Consider the following 23,320-nt stretch of genomic DNA (forward strand, 5'->3'; position numbering starts at 1 on the left):
GTGGTGGTCGGATTTCTGAAAAAGAACATATTCACCTGTTTTGGGATACCAAGAGCGATCATCAGTGACGGAGGCACTCACTTCTGCAATAGAGCCTTCGAGAAATTACTTGCTAAGTATGATGTGCACCACAAGGTGGCTACTCCTTGCCATCCACAGACCAGTGGGCAAGTTGAAATGTCCAACAGGGAGATAAAGAGTGTACTAACGAAGACTGTGAATGCCACTCGAACTGATTGGGCAAAGAAGCTTGATGACGCACTCTGGGCTTATAGAACTGCGTTCAAAACACCAATAGGTATGTCACCATACAAGTTGGTATTTGGGAATGCCTGTCAACTACCTGTGGAGTTAGAACATCGTGCTTGGTGGGCGCTGAAACAATTGAACATGGATCCTGAAGCAGCTGGACAAAATCGACTCACGGAGCTGCATGAGCTGGAAGAATTTAGGTATCAAGCCTTTGAAGCACGAGGCTCTACAAGGAACTAATGAAGAAAATGCATGACAAGCACATCGTGGACAGAGACTTTAAACCCGGTGACATGGTACTATTGTATAATTCATGGTTGAGATTGTTTCCGGGTAAGTTAAAGTCCCGATGGTCAGGGCCATTCAGAATGGTGCAAATGTTTGCAAGTGGAGCGGTTGAGATTGAATCAAAAGACGGGACGAACAAATTCTCTGTCAATGGACAAAGGTTGAAACATTACCTTGAATCAACTGAAGAAAAAGGGGATACAGTGGTGTCACATTTCAAAGAACCCCAAAACGAGAACGAGGAGTAGGAACTCCACTATTTGCGTCGTGCCACGACGTTAAATCAGGCGCTGCGTGGGAGGCAACCCATGAATTTGTTGTAAGTGTAATGTATAACTGTATATAAAAAATAAAAATAAAGTACTAGAAAAACGCCTTGACCGCGGTCCCGGCGTAACCGCGCCCGGACCGCGGTCAAACATTCCCTCTAAAGTTTTCCCACCGCGGTCCAAGCATGGCCGCGGTAGGACCGCGATCAAACCACCTCTCTGAACCTGGTCTACCGCGGTCCCAGCGTGACTGCAGTAGGACCGCGGTAGCACAGAGACGGGCCCAGTCAAGTAAGTTTTCTGAATTTTTCAATATTATTTTATTTTTCTTTCTTTTATTCCCCCCCCCCCAATTAACCTTACCCCACCCCTCATTACCCACTCCAACCACACGACCCTAACCCTATTTTCTCTCTATTCTCTCATCTTTTCTCCTTCATCTTCTTCCTCCCAAAGCCCTAACCCCCATTCTTCCCCAAATCTCTTCTTCTTCAACTCTCTCATCTCATCTACAAGATAAGCTTTCTTCTTTCCTCTTTTCTTTTCTTCAACTATTTAGTGTAAATTAGTTTTCCTAACCCTACATTGTGTTGTAGTGTATAAATTGTATATTTTTCTTTGTTTTCTCTTTTATTTGCTTCTTTTAGCCATGGTTGATGATTAGATGTTCGGTTTCATGGTGCTTAACTTGTGGGGGGTTTTGTAGTGGTTTTGGAGACCTAACAATAATTTTTAGGGCAAAGTTTGGTGGTTGGGCCTATGTGGCCGAAAATTTGGGATGTGTTGTAAATTTTGGAGCACTTTGTGTTCATTGTAATTGATTGTGGTGGTGGTGGTTGACATATTTCACTGATGAAAGGTTGTGAGTGGTATTATGGGAGAATTTGACATGTTGATGGGGGTGTGAAGTAATCGTAGTAAGGGTGGTCCTATTGGGGCCACTTAGCAATTGGGTATTTTGGCATTGTTGGCCAATGATAACTGTTTAGTGCCAGCGGGTGGCAAAGTCAGAGTAACCATCCGAATTGCACATTTTAGGATGCATCTGATAGTTGCCTTGAATTGTTTGCAGGTAATATGGCCCGAAAAAGGCAAAGAGGCTCGGCAACCACTTTCCACGTGCCAACATATGTTTGAAACCAGGTTCCAGTCTTAGGGGGCAGAGGACGCATTTCATGCTAAGGCCGCCAAAACCTTTGTCCCTGAGATTGCGGTTGACCGGGCTGCCCTCTGTATGGAACGTGCAGACATGTATGAGGAAATCCGAAGGAGGGAGATGGATTTCTTGTTTGATGAGCCTGAGACGGCAAACCCAATGATAGTCAGGGAGTTCTACGCGAACTGCCCGGAACATTTGGGTCGGGAGGTGATTGTGCAGGGCAGGGTAGTGGATGGCTCAATTTGGAAGATTCGCCAGGTCTTGCAGTTGCCCCAGTTTACTGGTGACATTGATCATTACCATGATGCCCAAGGGGTCTCTTGGGACACGAAGATTGCGACAATCTGCGCAGAGGGTCAACCAATCTGGATACAGGAAAACATTACCCTCCATTCCAAGTCGTTCACACATGAGGCCAAGTGCTGGTTCACCATCATTTGCAGCCGGTTCTTGCCCACAAGCAACACGACCGATGTGAACCACCTACGGGCTTTACTTGTGTGGTGCTTCGTCACCAAGAGAGACTTTGATGCGGCGAGACTTATTGGTGATGAAATGATCCTTCGATCATCTCTGCTATCTAAGGGGTTTTACTTCCCCTCACTGGTGACAAGATTGTGTCTGCTAAAAGGTGTTCCCACCCACCCTACAGATGGAGCTTTGCCCGCAAAAAACACCATTCAGAGTTTCTAAGATCACAGTGGGGAGAGATGCAACCACTACCATTGACATTGATGATGAGGATGACGCCACAGCACCCATGGCACCTTCCAGGAGGTCTTATGATGGAGCCGGATCCTCTCGGCGACCCCATACTGGGCCAGGGTTCTCTCGATCACAGTCCAGCCGGCCCATGTTGCGTTCTATGGAGGAAGAGGTCGCAGATCTTCGCACCTCAGTTGATGGCCTACATGTGCGTATGGATGTCATGTCTCAGCGGCAGGCTAGGTCTGAGAACCGGTTTATGGCTTGGTTCCGTGCTTTGGGAAGAGCTTGTCATGTGGACCCCAGCACCGTCTCTGATTCCGACTGATGCTCAGGGAAGTCTTCTTACCCTTCTGCTATTTATTTGTGATATGACATGGGGACATGCCATCATTTTTTTTGTGTGGGGTGGGAGACGGGGAGACGTGCTTTAGTGGTGTATTGTTAGTGTGGATATACATTGAGTATGTTGTAGTTCTGTATTTTTGTTGTTGGATATAATTGGATGTACTCATCTTACAAGTAACTGACTTGGCCCAACGACAGACACTTGTCGACGAGTCTCTTGAGGGTCAAAGTCGGATAAAAAAAAATTAAAAAAAAATTAGAAAAGGTAGGAGACTCTTCCTGAGGACAGACCACTTGGAGAAGTACTCTTGAGGGAAGTAGTCCACTTAGATTTTTTTTTATTTTTCTTATTTTTTTTAGGTAGTGTAGTAATTCCCCCTTGGTTTTTCTTTTGACCACGGTTCTTTTCCAAGGGCTTTTCTTGAACCGGGTTAGGTAGATTTTTCTTTGATATTTTTAGGACCCTGAAGACTCTCTTGGACTAAGATGGGTAAGGGCAGGAATGCAACCTATAATGTACACACCTGCTAATAACTAAACAAACTTGAGGGTGCGATGTCTAGGCTCGTTTGTAGACTCGTAAATTATGCCTTAATTGTGCACACCTTGTCTTGCTTGAACACTCATGTGAGTGTGTTGACAAACTAATTCGGAATGAGTTACATGCCAAGTGTGTGTGAGAATACATGTATTCTGCGCTTGCATGCGATACCTAGAACTTGCCCGGTGTGTTTGCAAAGCGAAATAGAAGTTGTTTGGTCTTAGAGATGATTGAGGCATTTCTTTCTGTAGCCGGTCTAATTATGAATCCACCTGTACATATCACCATAGTTAACCCCTTTGAGCCTAAAGCTTGTTTCTTTGATAACTGTCACACCTCATTTTTCTCTACACCGAAAGGGGTATAAGAAAGGGAGTTATTTCCAACTTGAAGTGACAATCGAAACGGGATTTATTTATTTAAAGATTCAGAGTCGCCACTTGGGAGATTTATGGTGTCCCACGTCACCGGTTTAGAATCCCGAATCGAGAAAAAGAATGACTTTGTTTAACAGTCCGCGAACCAGAAATCCGAGCAAGGAATTCTGTTAACCCGGGAGAAGGTGTTAGGCATTCCCGGGTTCCGTGGTTCTAGCACGGTCGCTCAACTGTCATATTTGGCTTATTTATCTGATTTTAAACAATTATGAACCTATGTGCAAATTTTAACTTTAACCGTTTTTAGTCATTTTTTAAGAGAATTGCAACGTCGTTAAAATACGTCTCGAACCACGTCACATAAATGCACCCGTGGTTTTGGACATATTTTAACTTCGTTGGGATTTGGATTTGGGTCACATAAATGCGCACCCGAGTTTAAGAAAGTAATATTATTAACTAACGTGCCTAAAGTAATTTTGCATTCGCACTTCGCGAGGACCATGGAATTTGCTAAATGGCACGCCTCGGAATCAAAGGATCAATTCAAGATTAAATAAAGCGAGGGCCATGCAATTGTCACTTTTGTTCGGCATGGCTCTCCTCAATTCTAACTCCAAAAGAAAGAACTAAAGTTCGAACTAGGTGCTTTGAATGCCATAAACTAATTGTGGCCAAATATGACACGCCTCAATTTATTTTAACTAGAGATCCAAAACGGTTAAGAAGCTAATGAAGTAACAATTAATGCTAATTAAAACTGAAATTTTGAGTAAGAAATTGAAATCAAAGGAAGCTGTTTATTTCATTCTTAGAATCCAACTTAGCGTAATGAGTGGCCCCAAAGGCCAAGAAATCGTTGGGACTTCCAGATGTCGAACCCCTTTGGCAAATTATGCCAGGTACAAGTGAAAGGCCTGTCCCAGACATGGCACATTAGGCTCAGTACAAGAGAGGCAGGGATCGAGTCCGGACAATGATAGAAAATGCTCAAACTATTTTTTCGGATTCCCCCGGCCTGATTTTGAACCAACACGTAATTACATCTATAACTATGAACCACAGAAATACTGCTGGTTTTAACTAAAGCCATTTAAGTAAGCCACATTCACAGGAAAGCCACTCATACTGGGAATATTAAACTAATAGGAATTGACCAATTAGATAGTCATTTTCAGAATTCAAATACAACACCACAGCTATTAATGGCTGCTAAAAAATGAAACTGAAGAACATATTATGAAATTTGCTTTCAGATTATTCTGCCTATTTACCTGCTTCAACCAAATAACAGATAGAAAAGGAAGTCAGATTTTTATTTCGACTTGAGTTACAGGTACTTCAATAGTATGTCAACTCACTAACATGCATGATCTGTAGAGATAACCTTTAGAACTTAATTACCTTTAACTAACTGCCTCAGAACCTAGCAACAAATCAGACTTAAAGAGAAATGACTAAAAAAAAGCTAACTGTAAGAATACATATTAATCTTATTCACCAGCTAAACAATCCAACAGAAGGGATTAAGTTAAAACAAACTACCATAATCATGAAAGCTAACTGTCGAGAACAATAAACTACAACTATTACGATGGATCCTTGTTAGGTAGAGTCTGTGTCTCATAGTCCATATCTCAATTATAAAGCAGTAAACTAGCTCATCTAATAATGAAAACAGCCAAACCAACTGAATCAGATGATCAACATACAAACATGAAGAAGAAGAACAGTATAATAGACAACATAATACGACATAGTGCTTCAATCTCTCATTTCATTCCATTTCTTCGTCTCACACCCAAGAGGGTTACAGAATCGTGTACCTGAATACAGCAATCAAAACAAGGAAGGAAGATGGTCAGGGGTCAGAACTTCAGCTCACAGGCAGCAATGAACAATGAGAACCAGTTTTTAAACTGAAATGATGCATAGCAATCCACAACCGATTTCAATCAAGCTGTAATCCAGCAAATTTCACCCCAAACTTTCATAAACCCAAACTCAAACCATTTCTAACCCCAGATGATTAAACAGTTCTTCAGAAATTAAACAGTAACCAAACTACCAAAGTAATCAATCTAACAGTAGAAGAAAAAAATGCAGTTGTTTGATTTTGTTTTTCAGATTTTTAGCTCTTCGATCCTCCTTTGAAAGGCAAGAATGCTACCTTATATAGGCTCAACTATAGGGCAGCCCTGCAGACCATTTATTTACCCTTTACCCCCCTCTTAAGTTTTTATTTTAGCTTAGGGGTCCCTAGATTCTTAGCTTGTTCCCCAAGTTCTACCACCCAAATTCTGAAAATTCAAATCCAACCCCACCCTAGAAGCTTCTCAGTTTGTTATGAAATATTCCCTAACCCTCAAATGCCTAAACTACCCTCCCAGACCCTGATATTTACCCCTTAAAACTAACCCGGGTCAAGTTGACCCAGGACCCAAACCCTGGCTTGACAATTGGGCTAACCCTTCTCCTTTGGGCCTCTGAACTTTCAGAACCCAATCAATAAACCCAGCCCTTAACAAAACAATTTAACACACCAGAATGGCATGGGCGTCCAAAACTAATATTTCAACTAAGCATCAAATACAGGATTCCACAGAATAAAAGTGGAGAACAAACAAACACTAAACCAAACTCTAACCAATAGAAGAAGAAAACTGGACTAGCGAAAATAACTGGCAATCTGAGAGAGGGAAGAAAAAGAAAAAAAAAAGCAGACGAAGCTTCAAAGAACTCGCAGCAGGAGCAATAAGGGTTCGAAATACCTAATCGACGGCGGACAGGCTTCTGCCATGGCTTAGAAGAAATCCCCATTATCCCAAGTTTTAATCGAAACTGGTATTAATCGCGAGTTCCTGTTGAAACTCCGCGAAAAACAACAATTGATGCTCTAACTGGTCATGGAAATTTGCAGGATTTAAGAAAGTTCGATTCTGCTCTTCTGCTCCTTTTGAGATTTGAGATTGGCTTCGATTCAGGATGATTCGAAAGACATTAGTTAGGGATTGGGGAAGGGGAGGTCAAGGGGGTTCTGTGGTTAGGATTTGGTTGAAACTGGAGGTCTGCCGCCGGCGACCATGGCTGAGTCGTTCAAAGGCGGTGTGAGCTTGGCGGAGAAGATGAGAGAAGAGGACGTTTGGTCTTAGGTTAATGAGGGACTTTCGGACATTATTAAGTGAATTGGGGGAACTAATATCAGCAATTGGATCAGATTTAAATGGAAGGCCAGGATCTCCTTTTAACTTTAAACTCAAAACGACGTAGTTTGGCCTCAGTACTACGTCATTTAATTGTCTTACACCCCGATGCTGGACCGGGTAAGATTGAATTGGGCCTGGGATCAGAAGGGTTACAAGCAACATCCGATTGGGCTTCGAAAATTATCCTGAAATGGCCCAACTCTTTCCTTTTCTATTCATTTTAATCCAACAAAATCCTTTTCTTCTTTTCTTCTTTTCTTTTTCTCTCTCTTTTTTTTTCAAAATTAAATTAAACCCTAAATTAATTCTAAAACTAAATTAAACTACCAAATCAAATTAATTAACTCTAACAATTATCACAAACTAATCAAATATCAAATTAAATAAAAACTAACAAAATTCAAAGCCACGAAAACAATGCCAAAATAAAATATTTTTTTGTATTTTTGTAAAACTCCTAATTACTTATTAGTTCCAAAAATATGTAAAATTAAACCCTAAATGCAATGCATATTTTTTGTATTTTTATATGAATTAAAATGCACGGACAAAATGCAAAAAATTAACATAAAAATAGCCACAAAAATACCACAAAATTTACTAAATAAATAAAAAAGAAAATTAATTTTAGTTTTGTAAATTAATGGGAGTAACTACATATAGGGCGAAAAATACACCTCGCTCACAATAACCTTAGTNTTAAACCCTAAATGCAATGCATATTTTTTGTATTTTTATATGAATTAAAATGCACGGACAAAATGCAAAAAATTAACATAAAAATGCCACAAAAATCCACAAAATTTCAAATAATAAAAAGAAATTATTTTGTTTGAAATTATGGGAGTAACTCATATAGGGCAAAAATCACCTGCTCACAATAACCTTGCAATAACCTACATCCATGTGTTGAATAGCTTGACTGTTTGACCCTTTGCCTCCTAGAAGCACTTGAATTGTTAAAGATCATGTAAAAGTCAAAGTGTGGGGTGATACGGGAGTAGAAAAAGGGCATCAGGAAAATACTTGAATGGTGCAATGGTAGTTTTAAAAAAAATGTATATATTGAAATATAGAAGAAGGACCTTGCAAATAGGTGGTCCTAAAGTAGTGAATGGCAAGAAAAGCCAGTTGCACCTAGAAAAGCGGGGGTAGCTTATGAAACAAGTGTGGAAGGATGACTGGGCTGAACATGGAAATCGGAATAAAGGAAGAATGTATTAAAAGTGCTTAGGGAGGTTAGTCACTATATCCAAATATATCCTACCCGTCCCTTAGCCTACATTACAACCAAATAAAGACCTCTTGATCTTAGACTAAAACAACTCGATTAGTAGAGTATTACACTAAGGGCAAGCTTATGGTGCATCTGTGTGGCATATGAATGTTCTTTGCTGAGAGTGAGTGAATTCTTTCTATCTAAAGTTCTTTGTGTTTGATTCTATATGTGTGGAACTTCTCTCAATTTATTGATGTGAGGGCATGTGACTCAGGAAGAAACAGCAAGTTTTCACCTCTATAGAGTAACTAGAGTGAGCATGTGTGTGGCATGGCATTAGAGTCTGCATCTGAGGTGTGACAGTTGCACTGCTTAGGTTGTTCTTTGATAATGGCGGGTGTGACATAAAATTGGGTAACTCGTTGAGCGATTCGGCCTAGAAGTGTGGTTCAACTTGCTCGAGGACGAGCAAAGCTTTAAGTGTGGGGTGTTGATAATAGGTGAATTGAACTATGATTAAGCCTCAAAAGAACCACCTTCTTGTAGAGTTTTTATTGTAAAAGTGATAGCAAAATGCTCTTATTGGTGCTTTTCATGTTTTTCAGGTTGCATACAGTAGAAGAAGGCTATGGAGTGGTTTTGTATCATTTATGAAAGAAAAAGAAGTCAATCTCACCAAAGTCGCCAAATGAACCATGTGAAATACACAAACAAGGCCTGGAGGTGAATTGCCGCGGTCCCGGCGTAACTGCGGCCGGACCGCGGCGAGCTGCTATATGAGATTCAGAGAGGCCTTTTGGCCGTGGTCCTAGCGTGGGCGCGGCCGGACCGCGGCAGGCGACGAGAAATTGAAGGACTGAAGTGCAAATTCCGGAATTCTTAGCCCAAAACCCTATTTAAATACTAGAACTCGCCCAAGGGAGGCATGTAATTTTTTAGAGAGTACTTTGGCAAGGAAAACAAGTGTGAGAGATCACCCAAAACATCATTATTTCTATTCTTCTTTATTTTCTTGCAATTTATGATTATGAATCTTTTAGTATTTGATTTCCCCATTGTCATGAGTAGCTAAAAACCTTAATCTAAGGTTTTGGTGGAACCCGTTGGGAATAACTTGGTTGTTTTATCAATATAATTAGATTTGGTTGTTAATCTCTAATTGTTCATCTATGTATTGATTGTGGATTAGTTGAAAGGTCCCTCAATTATCCGTTCCTATTTATTATGCATCTAATTGAGAGAGAGTGCATATTTAGGTGATTGTATGAACAACATCACTCCCGGAGTATAGACGAGAGTCATAACCGAGGGTTTAGGGGTTGGATTAGAGATAACGAAACCCCGGGTGCAATCTAAGTGAATTGTATTGTGAAATTAGCTAGCGTAGCTTGAGAGAGTGCGTCTAGTAGATTATCATAATTACTTGAGAAAGAATTGTGATAGCTTGAGCGTTCATGATTGTTAGAGACAACTAAATCATAGTTATAAGACATATACAACCAAGGAAAGTACCGACGGGGGAAACCATTGCCTTAGACTTTATTTCTACTGTTTACACATCAAGTTTAGTTAAATTTCAGCTGTTAATTACTTTCAATCTTTAGTTGTTAGAAAATCAACCATTGTGAATCAAAAAGTTTGGGAAAACAGATTGTGTGAATTTAGTAAATCTGACAGTAGTGATTGATAGGTTAGTTCCCTGTGGTTCGACTCTGGGCAATAATACTCAAAGTATATTTGCAACGCCCGCATAGTCTTTCGTGAGACTTAGTTGAGCGTGATCACGGCATGACCGTCATTGAGAACGGCAAAAATGAGCTCATCCCAACGAGGACAGTGATCGGGTGGAGAGTTTGCATGGACTACCGGAAGCTCAACAGTGCTACTTGCGAGGACCATTTTCCTATACCTTTTATTGATCAAATGCTTGATCGGCTAGCGGGAAGGTCATCTTATTGCTTCTTGGATGGTTATTCTGGCTACAACCAAATCAAAATCGCCTTAGAAGATCAAGAGAAGACAACATTCACATGCCCGTATGGAACTTTTGCTTTTAGCCGGATGTCATTTGGGTTATGCAATGCTCCGCCTACTTTTCAACGATACATGATGTCAATCTCCTCTGACATGGTGGAGGATTTCTTAGAGGTGCTCATGGATGATTTTTCTGTGGTTTGTGATTCCTTTGAGCATTGCCTTGAAAACCTTAGGCAAGTGCTCACAAGATGTGAGGAAACAAACCTTGTCCTAAATTGGGAAAAATGCCACTTCATGGTGGACGAGGGTATTGTTCTGGGCCACAAGATTTCCAAGCAAGGTATAGAGGTTGATTGGGCAAAGATCAAGATCATTTCAAAACTTCCTCCTCCCATTTCGGTAAAAGGTGTTCGGAGCTTTCTAGGGCATGCCTGTTTTTATAGGCGATTCATCAAAGACTTCTTAAAAATTGCAAGTCCCATGCGCAAGCTCCTTGAAAAAGATGCAAAGTTTGATTTCGATGAGAAGTGCCTCAAAGCTTTTGAGTAATTGAAAGCGAGGCTCACCACGGCACCTATTATTGTCATACCCAATTGGTCTCTTCCATTTGAACTCATGTGTGACGCTAGTGGTGTAGCTATTGGGGCGGTACTTGGTCAACGGCATAACAAGATCCTTCATCATGTCTACTATGCAAACAGACACTCAATGGCGCACAAATGAATTACACTGTGACTGAGCAAGAACTTTTTGCTTGCCATTGTCTATGCTTTTGAAATATTCCGGGCCATCTTATGACAAAGAAGGATGCTAAACCGAGATTGATTAGGTGGGTACTTTTGTTACAAGAGTTCGACTTTGAAGTCAAGGATCGGAATGGGACAAAGAATGAAGTTGCGGATCACCTATCTAGGCTTGAAGAGGTAGGGAGACCAAAAGAAGATCTTGAAATTGCTGATGCCTTTCCAGATGAGCACATATTGGCATTGTCTAGTACCTTCGCTCCTTGGTATGCCGACATTGCTAACTTCTTGGTTAGTGACATTATGATTTGATAAGGTGTGCTTTTGCTTTGTACTATGATGTTTATAACCTAATGAACCTGGTCCTTGATGATTTGAGTTTAAATGGAAAGTGTTCTGACATTGTGCTTGATGTTAAGCTGAGTTGAAACAGGTTAGATACTTCTGAAAAGCACAGAGTTTGTCATCATCAAAAAGGGGGAATTTGTTGATCTGAGCGATTTTGGTTTTGATGATTGACAAAGGAACACATGCATGAACTAGATCCATACACAGTGTACACGGGCAAGGGTAGATTCAAGCACAAGGCATGCACGTGAAAAGATAAGCTTAAGTGGTTATATCTGATATCTTCTGAACGAAAAGGTTGCATAATTGATAATGAGCAGGACTCCTTAGTTGAAGAGAACTCCATCCAATATAAGGGAAAAGTTAGAAGTTGAAGTTGACTAGCTCTTCCACCAAGGAAGAGTAAAGCATTAGAAAACTCTAGTTACTCCCTATTTACTAACTCTATATATATTACTTGTGTTTTCTTTTATAGGTGGTGTACACATACTGAAGTTAAGCATGAATTGAGAGCAAAATAGCAACACATTTTGTGAGCAATTCCTGTGAGATTTAAGAGTGCGATCCTGAAGCTACACGAACCAGATTGAAGAACCAGCTCCATAAAGAATTTTATGTGTCTTTCTTTATTTCTAGTTCAAAGTGTAGCAGGCATTTTGAGTTGTACCTTTCAGCTTTCTTAGAAGCAAATTGTACTAGGTACTTGAGTTGTATCTTTCAAGTAGAGTTAACTTGAAGTAGTTGCAACAGCCTGTGGCGTTTTGCTGCAAGGGTTAGAGTTAATCCTTAGGTTTGCAAGAGGTTGTAAACTCGAGTTGTATCTTTCAAGTTAGAGTTAACTTGAAGTAGTCGCAACAGCTTGTGGCGTGTTGCTATGAGGGTTAGAGTTAATCCTTAGGTTTGCAAGAGTTTGTATACTTTGTTGTTGGCTCAGAGTTGTAGTGATGTTTGGAGAAAATCCTACTGGGTAATAGGTCGTGATTTTTTCACCTTTTGAGCCAGGTATTCTCCATGTAAAAATCCTTATGTACTTTACTTTCTGCATTATTTATTACACAACTGTAGTATAAGGAACGCATAGAAGAACCAGGTCATTCGATAATCCAGTGCACGCGAAAATTAGGCACCACACAAATCACCCCCTCTTATGTGGTATTGAAGTATAAAACATGAGTTACCCAACTAATCTCCAATTTAGCACAAAGAAGTTGAAACAATGTGTTCTATGTAAAATCATCAGCTTTTGTTAGGGGGATTTTCTATGTTGTTACTGTTTTATGTATACTGTTGAAATTTTGGGCAAGACTTTACAATCCTCAATTTTATATGCTATATTGAGTTATATTTCTACTCGCAAGTTTAGTTCTTCAGTGTTTATGTATTGTTTTGAAATTTTTACCTCATATAGCAAAGGTTGATACTTTATTTATTTTAAATAAATACCCTTTTAAAAAATTATATTCCATAGCTACCTTTTGTTTTTATAGCCAAATATCTATTTATGGTCACCTCCTACCCGTAAGCCATAAAATACGCTTTGTATTATTTGTCTCTCTCATTCTTTCAGATTTTTCTCCACCCTCTCTCTCTCTCTCTCAACGCCAGTTCTCACACAGCAGAAGATTGAAACAGAATACGCCATGGAAGAAATCGAAGAAGCACAAAAAAGTTTATCGCTATTTCCCGTTTTCCCCCAATCTCAAATAGCTGCACAGCCCAAACGTCCCATTCCTCCCTTTTTTGAGATATTCCATTTTGTCTTTTTCTTCCTTTCTTTCGTTTTATTCTTTTCCCCAACTTTTGTTTCTGTCAAGACTTTAGATGAAGTTGCGATTTTCTATGTCAAGAGTCAAGATCAAGATGAAAATTTAGTGGTTGAAGAGTCTGTTTAGAAATCAATGTCTTATGTTTCGTATCAATGTCGAAAACTGACATAGAGTAAATTGAGGCTGACAATGGAGGTTCGAAATCTGCTATCGACGAGACGAGATTAGGGTTATTCTTGAACAAAGACGACGAAGTTTGGGGCTGAACAACTTGAAGAGTCTGTTACCTTTTTTTTGTTGTATTTCAATGTATCTCGCTGTATTCTATGTATTTCATTGTATTCATTGTCTTCTTTTTTCATTGTATTTCAATCTATCTCGTTGTATTCCATGTATTTCATTGTATTCACTGTCTCGCTATATTCCATCACTGTATTCATATATTTTTTTTAATTAATATAATTTATATTTTTTTTAGATTAATATAATTTATGTATTTTATGTATTCAGATTTATAATTGTGTTTGTTGAGTTATATTAAGAGTCTATTGTGTTAATTCATTCACTTTCCGCTTAAAAACAGCTGAATAGACCATGAATTACGCTATTTACGTTACTGTATTCATAAATACATATCGTGAATACAGTCGAATGCAACAATCTGTCTAGCTGTAATCCCGTGTTTCACGCCGTGAATACAGTCAAATACAGTCGAATACAATAATCTGTCTAGCTGTAATCCCCTGTTTCACGCCGAGAAATGCTACTGTATTCATGAATACAGTAGCTTAAATACATCAAATACACTCTAAAAAACCTGAAAACATAGCTATAAAAAGTAATATAGTAAATGGTAGCTACAACTAACTAATAACTACTAAAACATAGTGGTTTCTGAAAGTTTCTCTACTGTTTTCAAGAAGTTAAAGAGGAGCACTCTTGGGCTTATTCTATGTGAATTGTCCAGGCTACCCTTTTGTCAGCTCATTGTGAATTTTTTTTGGTTTCTCATTTCTGCTTGACATGATTAGTACTTGAGGGTTTTTGTATTTTTTGCAAGAATTTAAAACAATTTGAGCTTATGCAATGTGAACAAGCTTTTCTGGCACCAGCTTTATTGTGAAAATGTATATGTTCTTACTGTGTAAATATATAATGTTGTATTTTAGGTTTCTGTAGCTTTGAAGTGTGTTGATTATAAATGAGCGGATAAGCATGCAAGTTCGTAACTTATAAAATTGATTTCTGTTATTCTGCGTAAACAAATTCATATTACCAAACTTTTAAACAAGAGATGATTTTTAGTTATTCACTTAAATTGTATGATATCTTTTATGTATAATTACTCATTCAAAGATCTATACTAATAATATTAATATCATTTTATAAAATTATATGCTATATGACTTGGTGTACACGTGCCGAGAAACAAGTACTTTACAAATTTGTGACGTAGAAGTTATATCATGCTTTATGTTTTTAATCACTTCCCAAAATCATTGGCATGAACAAAGGGGAAAGAACTTAACATTAATAAGAAATTAAAAGTATTTGGATAGTCCAATGGTAATGAGAACTAAAACCTTACAAGAGGGGCATACAGCTGGAAATACGAATCGCAGACAAGTGGACATAAGAGAATTTTGTAATTACTAGTAACTCAATTTTTTTAAACCAAATCATGTTGCTTACAAATATTTTTAGACTCTACATCAATCAATCCAGGAAAAAAGTCCTCTGGGCAGCACAGAAAAAGAAACTAAGGCCATATAATTGGTCAGTTACTCTATACAATCATGGAACTGCTGAACCTCTTCACAATATCTGTTCTGTGCTTCTTTTCTAGTAAGTACAGATTAAATGCCAAGTGCAAAACCTATCTACGTATATAAATGTTCACATGGTACATTTATCAAACGAAGACATCGTACACAGAGAGGATACAAGGTTATTTCGTATCCATGTTTATTACAGCCAAAAGCACATAAAGTTTTAACTGTATGCTTGTCAAATGTGTTTCTTTTCATTTGTACTTCTATAAGACATCTACTAGTTGATGCTTATTTGAGATTACTATTTGCATGACCAAAGAATACGATTTAGATAAATAAAAGACAAAAGGAGAAAAATACCATCTAGATTCAGTACTTTTAGTAGAGAGAGACCAAAAAACATGCATTTAGGCCAAGAAAGAGGACCGCATACATGAACACCATACAAACATATATGAAATACATTATCGGCAAGAAAGAGGTTTGGATACATGAGTGTCATACAAACATATATGAAGTGCAATAAAATTGTTGAACCTAGTTTAATTGGCAATGTCTGCTACTTGTCGGACCCACCACATACACAAATATATCAACCAATTTCTACCTCCATCATCGTGGAGTGGACCAGAGCCTGCAAGCAGAACCTCTCTCTGTTAGTGTATATCATCAATTGTTGAGTGTAATAAAACAGAGGTCTCGTTCAAGACATGCTAAATAAGCATAAATTAACCAACAAACAGGCAAGATATGATGATTTTATACTACTTCTAGATTAGCTACTTCAGGAATAACATTCGTTCAGAGACCAGTAGCTAAATAGAAAAGGAGGTTTATTGAATTGAACCACTAACGCTGTTAAGCAACTAATACCAAACTCAAGTGAATACCAAGTTTTAAAAAGAATCTATAATCCTTTCCCTGATTCAATGTACACATCAGTATTCTTCAGCCACATTATCTTATGTTGTACAGATCCTTCATTAGCCTTGACATACCCTTATTGAACGGGTGTGAAATACATGCAAGTACTTCGTGTTAATTCTTCAAAATTTGCCAAAATATAAGAAACTTGAACCCGTATTGCATATTTCCATATGCCCATGCCCATACTGGATATGTACAACAGATCCATGTACCATAGATCATAACTAAAAAAGAGTATGTCCTACATCATCTTGCAGTAAAATTAGCAATCACGTCACAGCAAAAAATACCCAAGCACGAACTTAAGTTAACATAAATGATAAGAATGCAATAACCCTGGAGTACCTATAGATCATTCAATCATTTCACTTGAATGTTAAATATGCAAGAGTCTCTTGTGGTGGGCCAGTACAACATTGGCAGTGCACTGCAGAGAATGATTCAAGATATGATACTTATTTTTTAGGATAACGGTGGTTTAAGGGCCTGCTCGCGTGCACCTCGGCTCCCACCAGCAAAGATACTGGGTAACTCTATCCGCCAAGGCTTAGACAGATGGAAAGAAATAACCTAGTGTTATTGTCTCCACTTGGACTTGAACCTGAGACCTCATGGTTGAATTAAGATATGATCTTTTTAATGCATAATGCAGACACAAGTCAATATGAATTAGGATCAATCGGATTTCTCTACATACAACCCAATAGTTTCCATTGCCATCAAAATCAGGCACAAGAAGATAGACTAACCTGTAGTTCCTGTTCTGAGATTTTAAGCCTTTCACCACACTCTCTTACTTGTGCATAATGTTTATACAACTACAAAAATTATTAAACACCACTACAATTAGCACGGATTAGGTAATTAGATTTATTATGAGAAGAAAATTGATAATACCGAGATACCTTTGATAATTGCATCTGTCTCTGTGATGTAAGCTTCTGTGCAGCTGTCAATGAATCCTCCAGTTTCTGTTTTCATCAAACAGATGATAGTGAGAAGGAAGAAAAAATATCTAAACCATGTTCAAGGAACTCACTGAGATAGCATGAATAGTAGTAGAAAAGAATATGTTACTAGGAAAACCCTGCAACTTATCATAACCTTGGATCTTTCCTGTAACTTAGACACCAAATTTTGCTTCTCGTTGACCAATTCCTCCATCAAAGACGCCTAATCAAGTCCACTAAACATTAGATTCAGGTAATGCAGAACTTACTACTGTATCCAAAAGTCAAAAGAACATTTGTTTATAAATATAGATGTAGTAAAAAACCTATCAAAGTAGGAAAAGGTACCACAGAGCCAATTACACAAGGTGTCACTATGGTGTTTCTCTTCTAGTAACAAAATGGTAAGGGAAAACCAAAATGTAATACATGGTCCATAATTGCAGGTGGATAATCAATGAAATAAGTAAAATAAGACTTTTGAAGTGCTATCAACTCGTGACACTGGTCCCGATGGTATATAGATGTTTGGAGGTGTTTTGGAGAGATTGGAATAGGATGGCTCAACAAGCTATTTAATGCTATTCTAAGAAATGGTAGGATGCCCGATGAGTGGAGAAAGAACAAAGAAGATATTAACTGTTGTGACATCTTTTTTAACTATTGTGGCATTAAACTTAGGAATCATAGGATGAAACTCTTAGAAAGAGTGAGAGCCTTAGACTTAATTCTTTTTTGATAAGTAATACTCCCTCCGTTCCAGTTTATGTGAAACTATTTCCTTTTTGGTCCATTCCAAAAAGAATGACCCCTTTCTAAATTTGAAAACAATTTAGCTTAAACTTCCAATTCTACCCTTAATGAGAAGCTTTTATAACCACACAAATACTCTGGACCCCTTTTTGACTTGTTTATGACCACAAATTCAAAAAGTCTTCATTTTTTCTTAAGCTCCGTGCCCAGTAAAACAGGTTTACATAAATTGGAACGGAGGCAGTAATATAATAGAGCCAATAGACTTAGGGATTCTACAAGGGTGATAGAGAATTAATTTGGATATATGCCAGCAGATCAATAATGGAGGGATATTCTTACTAAGAAGATTGATGAAATTTATCACGAGAGGAAGAAAAATCTATACATTTTGTTTATTGAGATCAAGAAGGGTCCTTTGGTTACGGTTGGAGAAGAAAGGAATTGATATTAAATATAAAAATGACATAAAGGACATATATTGAGGATCTATCACCAGCGTGAGAACAATAGTAAAATATACAAAGAAGTTCCCTATACTGTAGATTTATATCAGGGTTCACCATTGAGCTTGTACTTGTTGGGCTTTAGTCATGGATGAGTTAACCAACACAATATAAAATAAGGTCTCATGGTGTATGCTATTTGTTGATAATATTGTGCTAATCAATAACCAGCAAGGGTATCAATTAAATGTTTGAATTATGGAGAAACACTCTAGAAAGCAAAGTTTTTAGGATAGTATGATTGAATATATGCGCTGCAAGTTTAGTCAGCACAAGAAGAGTGAAGTTAAGGTGAGACTAAACGGGATTGTGGTGCTTAAATGCAATAATTCAAATATTTAGACTCGTTGTTCCAGGAGAATGAAATGATAAATGATGATGCTACGCATATTCAAAATTGAATGGTTGAAATGAGGAATTATTATCGAGGTCTTATGTGATAGAAGGATACCTAAAAAGATAAGTTCTATAAAACATTATAAGACCAGCAATGAATATGGGAGTGAATGTTGAGCCATTAAAGTGCACATCCAAAAGATAAGTGTCGCAGAAATGCAGATGCTAAGATGGATGAGAGGTCATATAAAATTAGATATGATCACATTCTCCAAAAGATGCAAGTAGCACATATTGAGGATAAAATGAGAAAATGTCGTTTCAGATGATTTGGTCATGTCCCAAGTCTATATCCAGATGCACCAATTTGTAGGCATGAAATCACAACAAGTGAAGGTGTTAAAAAGGGACGACGTAGACCTAAAATCACATGGAAATAAGATGTCTTGAAAGACATAATTTCTTGGAACCCACGCAAGCTTAGCAAAAGATAGACACAATGGAAGGAAAAAATCTATATAGTCAAATTAGTTGGGAATATATTTTGGATATGTTAGTACATTTACTTTAGGTTTCAATTCTTTTTAGGAGTTTCTTTTAGCTCCATCGGAGATTTTTATGCCAATAAAAATCTAGAGGGCTTTTCTGTACTCTTTATTAATGATCTTTGTTGGCATAATGTTGACCTAAGAGGAATTCAAACGGAGAAACATAATTAGTGAGGATTCATATAGCCGACCCCAACTTATTTGGAACGGAGGTGTAATTGTTGGATTATTTTATCAACTCGTGACATGCAAAGAATCAAGAATTTCAAATACTAATAGTTCTAGCTTATATCTCAAGCGATTTTTCTGATGGTAAATGTGCTGGAATTTGAAATTATCCTCCATCAAGCAAAACTTGGAAGCAATCTAACCATTCATTTCATTTTAGCACAAGTGAAACTATTCACACTTATCAATTTCAAGGAGTGACGTGCCTGACCATCATTTTAAACTACTTATAACACACAAATAAAGAAATTGTTGATCTACTATGCTTCAGTTACCTTTTTCTTAAGTTCTTCAAGTTTCCGACCTGAAATTTCTGTTTGCCTTTCCATCTGAATAAAATTAAAACAAAGTAACACATGAAATAAAGCACTAACACCAACTACGAAGTTTCAAATTCTAAGATTTAAATCATTTTTTAAAGCAATGGTCTACCTGATGCTGATCATTCTCACTTGACTCAGCTGACAGCTCTCTACTAACATGGTCGTCTAAATTAGACCTGTTCAAATAAGACTTCCATTAAAACTGTCCATTATGCTCATCTAAGTTAGATTCACCATCAAGAAGGGGATTGATTTTACATTGTCAACCAAAACAAGAAAAGACCCGAGCTACCAAGCAAACATAGGATAAATGGTTTCAAGCTACGGTGAACACTAAATTAATAGTAACAATTGCACAAGTTTCCATCATAAGTAAGTGCAAAATATAACTAATGAGGTCTGCAAATCTATATGTTTCCGCAGAATGTAATAATATATCTGCATAAGAACATATGCCAAATAAAAAGTTCCCAAAGAAGTAAATCGTACATGAAACATCAGCATAATTTCTTCCGGCATGCCTCAAATATCAGTTAAGTGGTTGATACTCTACTCAATTTTCTAGTGTAAATGAAGAATAATCAAAAAATCAAACCAAATTTGTACAATTTGATAACAGGCAATCCACTTTAATGTGGTTGCAAGCCGCAAACATGAGTTATAGAGAAATAATGTATCAAAAAGACATATCCAAGGTGGAAAGTGGCAGAATCACACTAATATGCCTCTGCACAAAATTACTTGACCCTTCCTACCACTTTTCAGAAACCACCAATGACCAATCAGTAGAGAATATACACAATGTAGAATAATAATGAGTACCAGCAGTATATAACGCAGAGTATGCTCAACCAATTTAGTAGCTTAAAAACTAGCAGCAACACATTAAGTAATGTACGTCCTACCGGGGCAGTAGCTTAGGCATTTGATCCTTCTCTCTATCTCTGCTTTTATGGTTACTGTTGGTTTTCTGCATCTTTCTAGGCTGGTCCCTCTCTCTTTCCCAGCTACTTTCTCGAATCCTTTCATCTTCCGGCTCAACATCCTCCAAACGACTTTCATCATCAGCACCCCCATCTCTATTGACTTGATAATCTCGTGATCGACCACGATCACGATTTCGGTCATATCCTCTCTCCCTCTTGTGATCGCGATCTCGAGAATGCTCTCTATGCCCATTCCTACGTCTGTTATCATCATGATCATAGCCTCTTTCCCAGTCTCGATCCGTATCACCACCTCTCACCCCTCTCTCAGAATGCCGAATACTTTCTCGACCAAAATCTGATCTGCCACCTCTTGTAGTCACTTCATTTACTCTTACAACTCGCCCATCAATAGTCTGGTGGAAATATATGTTATTTATATCACTTTTGTAATTATAAGCTACATAACAGAGAGATCAGAAAATACCCTCCCATCCACTTCATTGATGGCACGCGTGGCTGACCGAGGATTAGTGAAGGTGACAAAGCCATAACATTTTCCCCCAACCTTACGGTCATTGATTATCTGAAAGTAAAACGTCCAACTTCTGAAAATAAAAATAAATGCAGAAAAAGAAAAAGCTATTGCAGCCGTCTGACAATATTACCTACTGGCCATGATTCTAAGATACTGTTTTCAACTAAAGCACAAGCAGATGTGGCTACTTATCACAATGACCCTATCTAGTCATACAGAGAAATCATTTATATGTTTGAATCACAACTTCAATTTCGAGGAACAAAATGATGCCAAGTACAACAAAAACTGCATGATTTAACTGGAAACCAAATGCAGTCAAAATTACTGAATCCATGCTCCTCTAATTCAAACACACGAAGCCACAACCTTTTCAGCATGTAAGAAACTTGGGTTCATAGTAAAATGTTTAACGGGGCTTGATATTAATCCAAAGAGTCATAACAAGCTTAACTAACTTTTTTACTTCTGTAGGCATCACCTTAACCAACCCTGATTTTAGGCACATCAGTTTTTCAGTACCAACCACTTACCATATAAAGGCAAGGAGTCTTTCTTACCATTCAGTAAAATAGCTTAATTCTTCAAATGGGAACCAAAACATGTTCATGCTGTAACGATCTAACCTTTTATTCAATTAACAACAAGCTAACATAACTTATGCAACTATTCTAGTAGGGGGGAAAACAGAACAAATTTAAAATGAACAATTAGGACTTGGTGTTAAAATCAAGAAGCTCACAGAAAATCCCGTTTTGCCTTGGCAAAATCCGATGGAATTCCAATTCGAAAAAACCCTAATTTATGGCATAAGCTGAGATAAATAGTAAAACATAGTATGATTAAGACCTTAATGCCTACAACAGCACCGTAAACATCGAAGACTCGACGGAGAGTTTCTTCGGTGGCGCTGTAGGGAAGCCCTCCCACATATATCGAGCTCTCGTCGTCAACTGTCATTCTTTCTCCTGCACAACGTTGCAACGGCTTAATTGTCTTTGTTATTGTGGGAATAGGATAGATTATAGCCCGTTTGGCCAAGAGAAGTCGTTTTTCTAAAAAAGTAGTTTTGGCAAGAAGCACTTTTGTGATTGGCTAATTATAGCCTGTTTGGTCAAGCTTCTTTTTGGCCAAAAGTGCTTTTTTTTTTGCCAGAAGCACTTTTGGCCAAAAATTGAGGTGTTTGGCCAAGCTTTTGGAAGGAAAAAAAGTGCTTTTGAGGAGAAGCAGAAGCAGTTTTGGAGAAGCAGAAAAAAGTAGCTTCTCTCCAAAAGCACTTTTGAGAAAAATACACTTAGAAGCAGTTTGATCAAACACTAATTGCAGCTCAGAACTGCTTTTCAAACTAATTAGCCAAACACAAACTGATTCTCACCAAAAGTACTTTTGAGAAAAGCACTTTTGAAACAAAGCACTTCTCAAAATAAGCTGATTTTTGCAGCTTGACCAAACGGGCTATTAATTTGAAAAGTACTTCTGAGCAGCAATTAGTGTTTGGCCAAGCTTTAAAAAACTGCTTCTAAGTGTATTTATCTCAAAAGTGCTTTTCAGAAAAGTGCTTTTGGAGAGAAGCTACTTTGTTCTACTTCTCCAAAACTGCTTCTGCTTCTCCTCAAAAGCACTTTTTTCTTTTCAAAAGCTTGGCCAAACACTTTAATTTTAGAGAAAAAAAAAGTACTTTTGGCTAAAAAAAAGTATTTTGCCTTAAAAGAAGCTTGGCCAAACAGGCTATTACTCTAATTAGTCATTGGAAAAGACAAATAACCCATACATAAGGTATTATACATAATTATCCCTTATATTTAGGATTAATTGATAGGGTAAATATGCTATGGCAGGTGGCCGGTTAAAAGAATGACACGTGGAACCAAAGGCAATTATTCCATTTGGTATCGGAAGGAATGACACATTTAAAGAGGCAATAAATATCCTCGCCCGGCAGCATTAATGAAGAATATTCATAGCATTGAGTGCAATGTCCGTTACAAAGAATTTGTCATTTATGATCGTCGTTACACCTACATCAATGGCCATCATAATTGACATTAAAGAAGGGTACGATGCTATGACCTTGTTCTTTAGACGTAGTTATAAATAGTGAGCTCTATTCTCATTGTGGGGGGGGGGGGAGGAATTTTCTGGAAAACTGATACTATAATGTATTCAAAGCTCTATACAACTTTATCTTCTTACTGTCACGCCCCGAACCTGGGGGCGAGACCGGCACCCGGTGCCTCGCCTATCCTTGCGTACCAACTCGCGACTAAGGGACTCTGAACATATAATGCCATACTTTGGTCCTGGGCCACATTGCA

At 38.0% G+C, this 23,320-nt stretch overlaps 1 protein-coding gene across 1 annotated transcript; it reads right to left on the reverse strand.

The window, feature by feature from the left end:
- On the reverse strand, nt 15,360-22,058 carry LOC109232112 (U1 small nuclear ribonucleoprotein 70 kDa). The gene is made up of 9 exons (XM_019397774.1): nt 21,855-22,058; nt 20,955-21,053; nt 20,447-20,883; nt 19,651-19,717; nt 19,494-19,547; nt 17,002-17,070; nt 16,803-16,868; nt 16,647-16,715; nt 15,360-15,604 (listed from the first exon to the last, which is right to left on the reverse strand). The coding sequence occupies exons 1-9, from the start codon at nt 21,963-21,965 to the stop codon at nt 15,563-15,565; spliced, it is 1,014 nt and encodes a 337-aa protein (XP_019253319.1). The 5' UTR covers nt 21,966-22,058; the 3' UTR covers nt 15,360-15,562.

The sequence above is a fragment of the Nicotiana attenuata genome, chromosome 9 (assembly GCF_001879085.1).
Source record: "Nicotiana attenuata strain UT chromosome 9, NIATTr2, whole genome shotgun sequence".
Taxonomy (NCBI): Eukaryota; Viridiplantae; Streptophyta; class Magnoliopsida; order Solanales; family Solanaceae; genus Nicotiana; species Nicotiana attenuata.

Coding starts and splice junctions, on each gene's coding strand:
- LOC109232112 (XM_019397774.1), bottom strand. CDS start 21,965: ATGACAGTTGACGACGAGAGCTCGATATATGTGGGAGGGCTTCCCTAC. Junction 21,054..21,854: donor GTGCTGTTGTAGGCATTAAG/GTCTTAATCATA, acceptor TTTTACTTTCAG/ATAATCAATGACCGTAAGGT. Junction 15,605..16,646: donor TCTCAGAACAGGAACTACAG/GTTAGTCTATCT, acceptor TTCTGCTTGCAG/GCTCTGGTCCACTCCACGAT.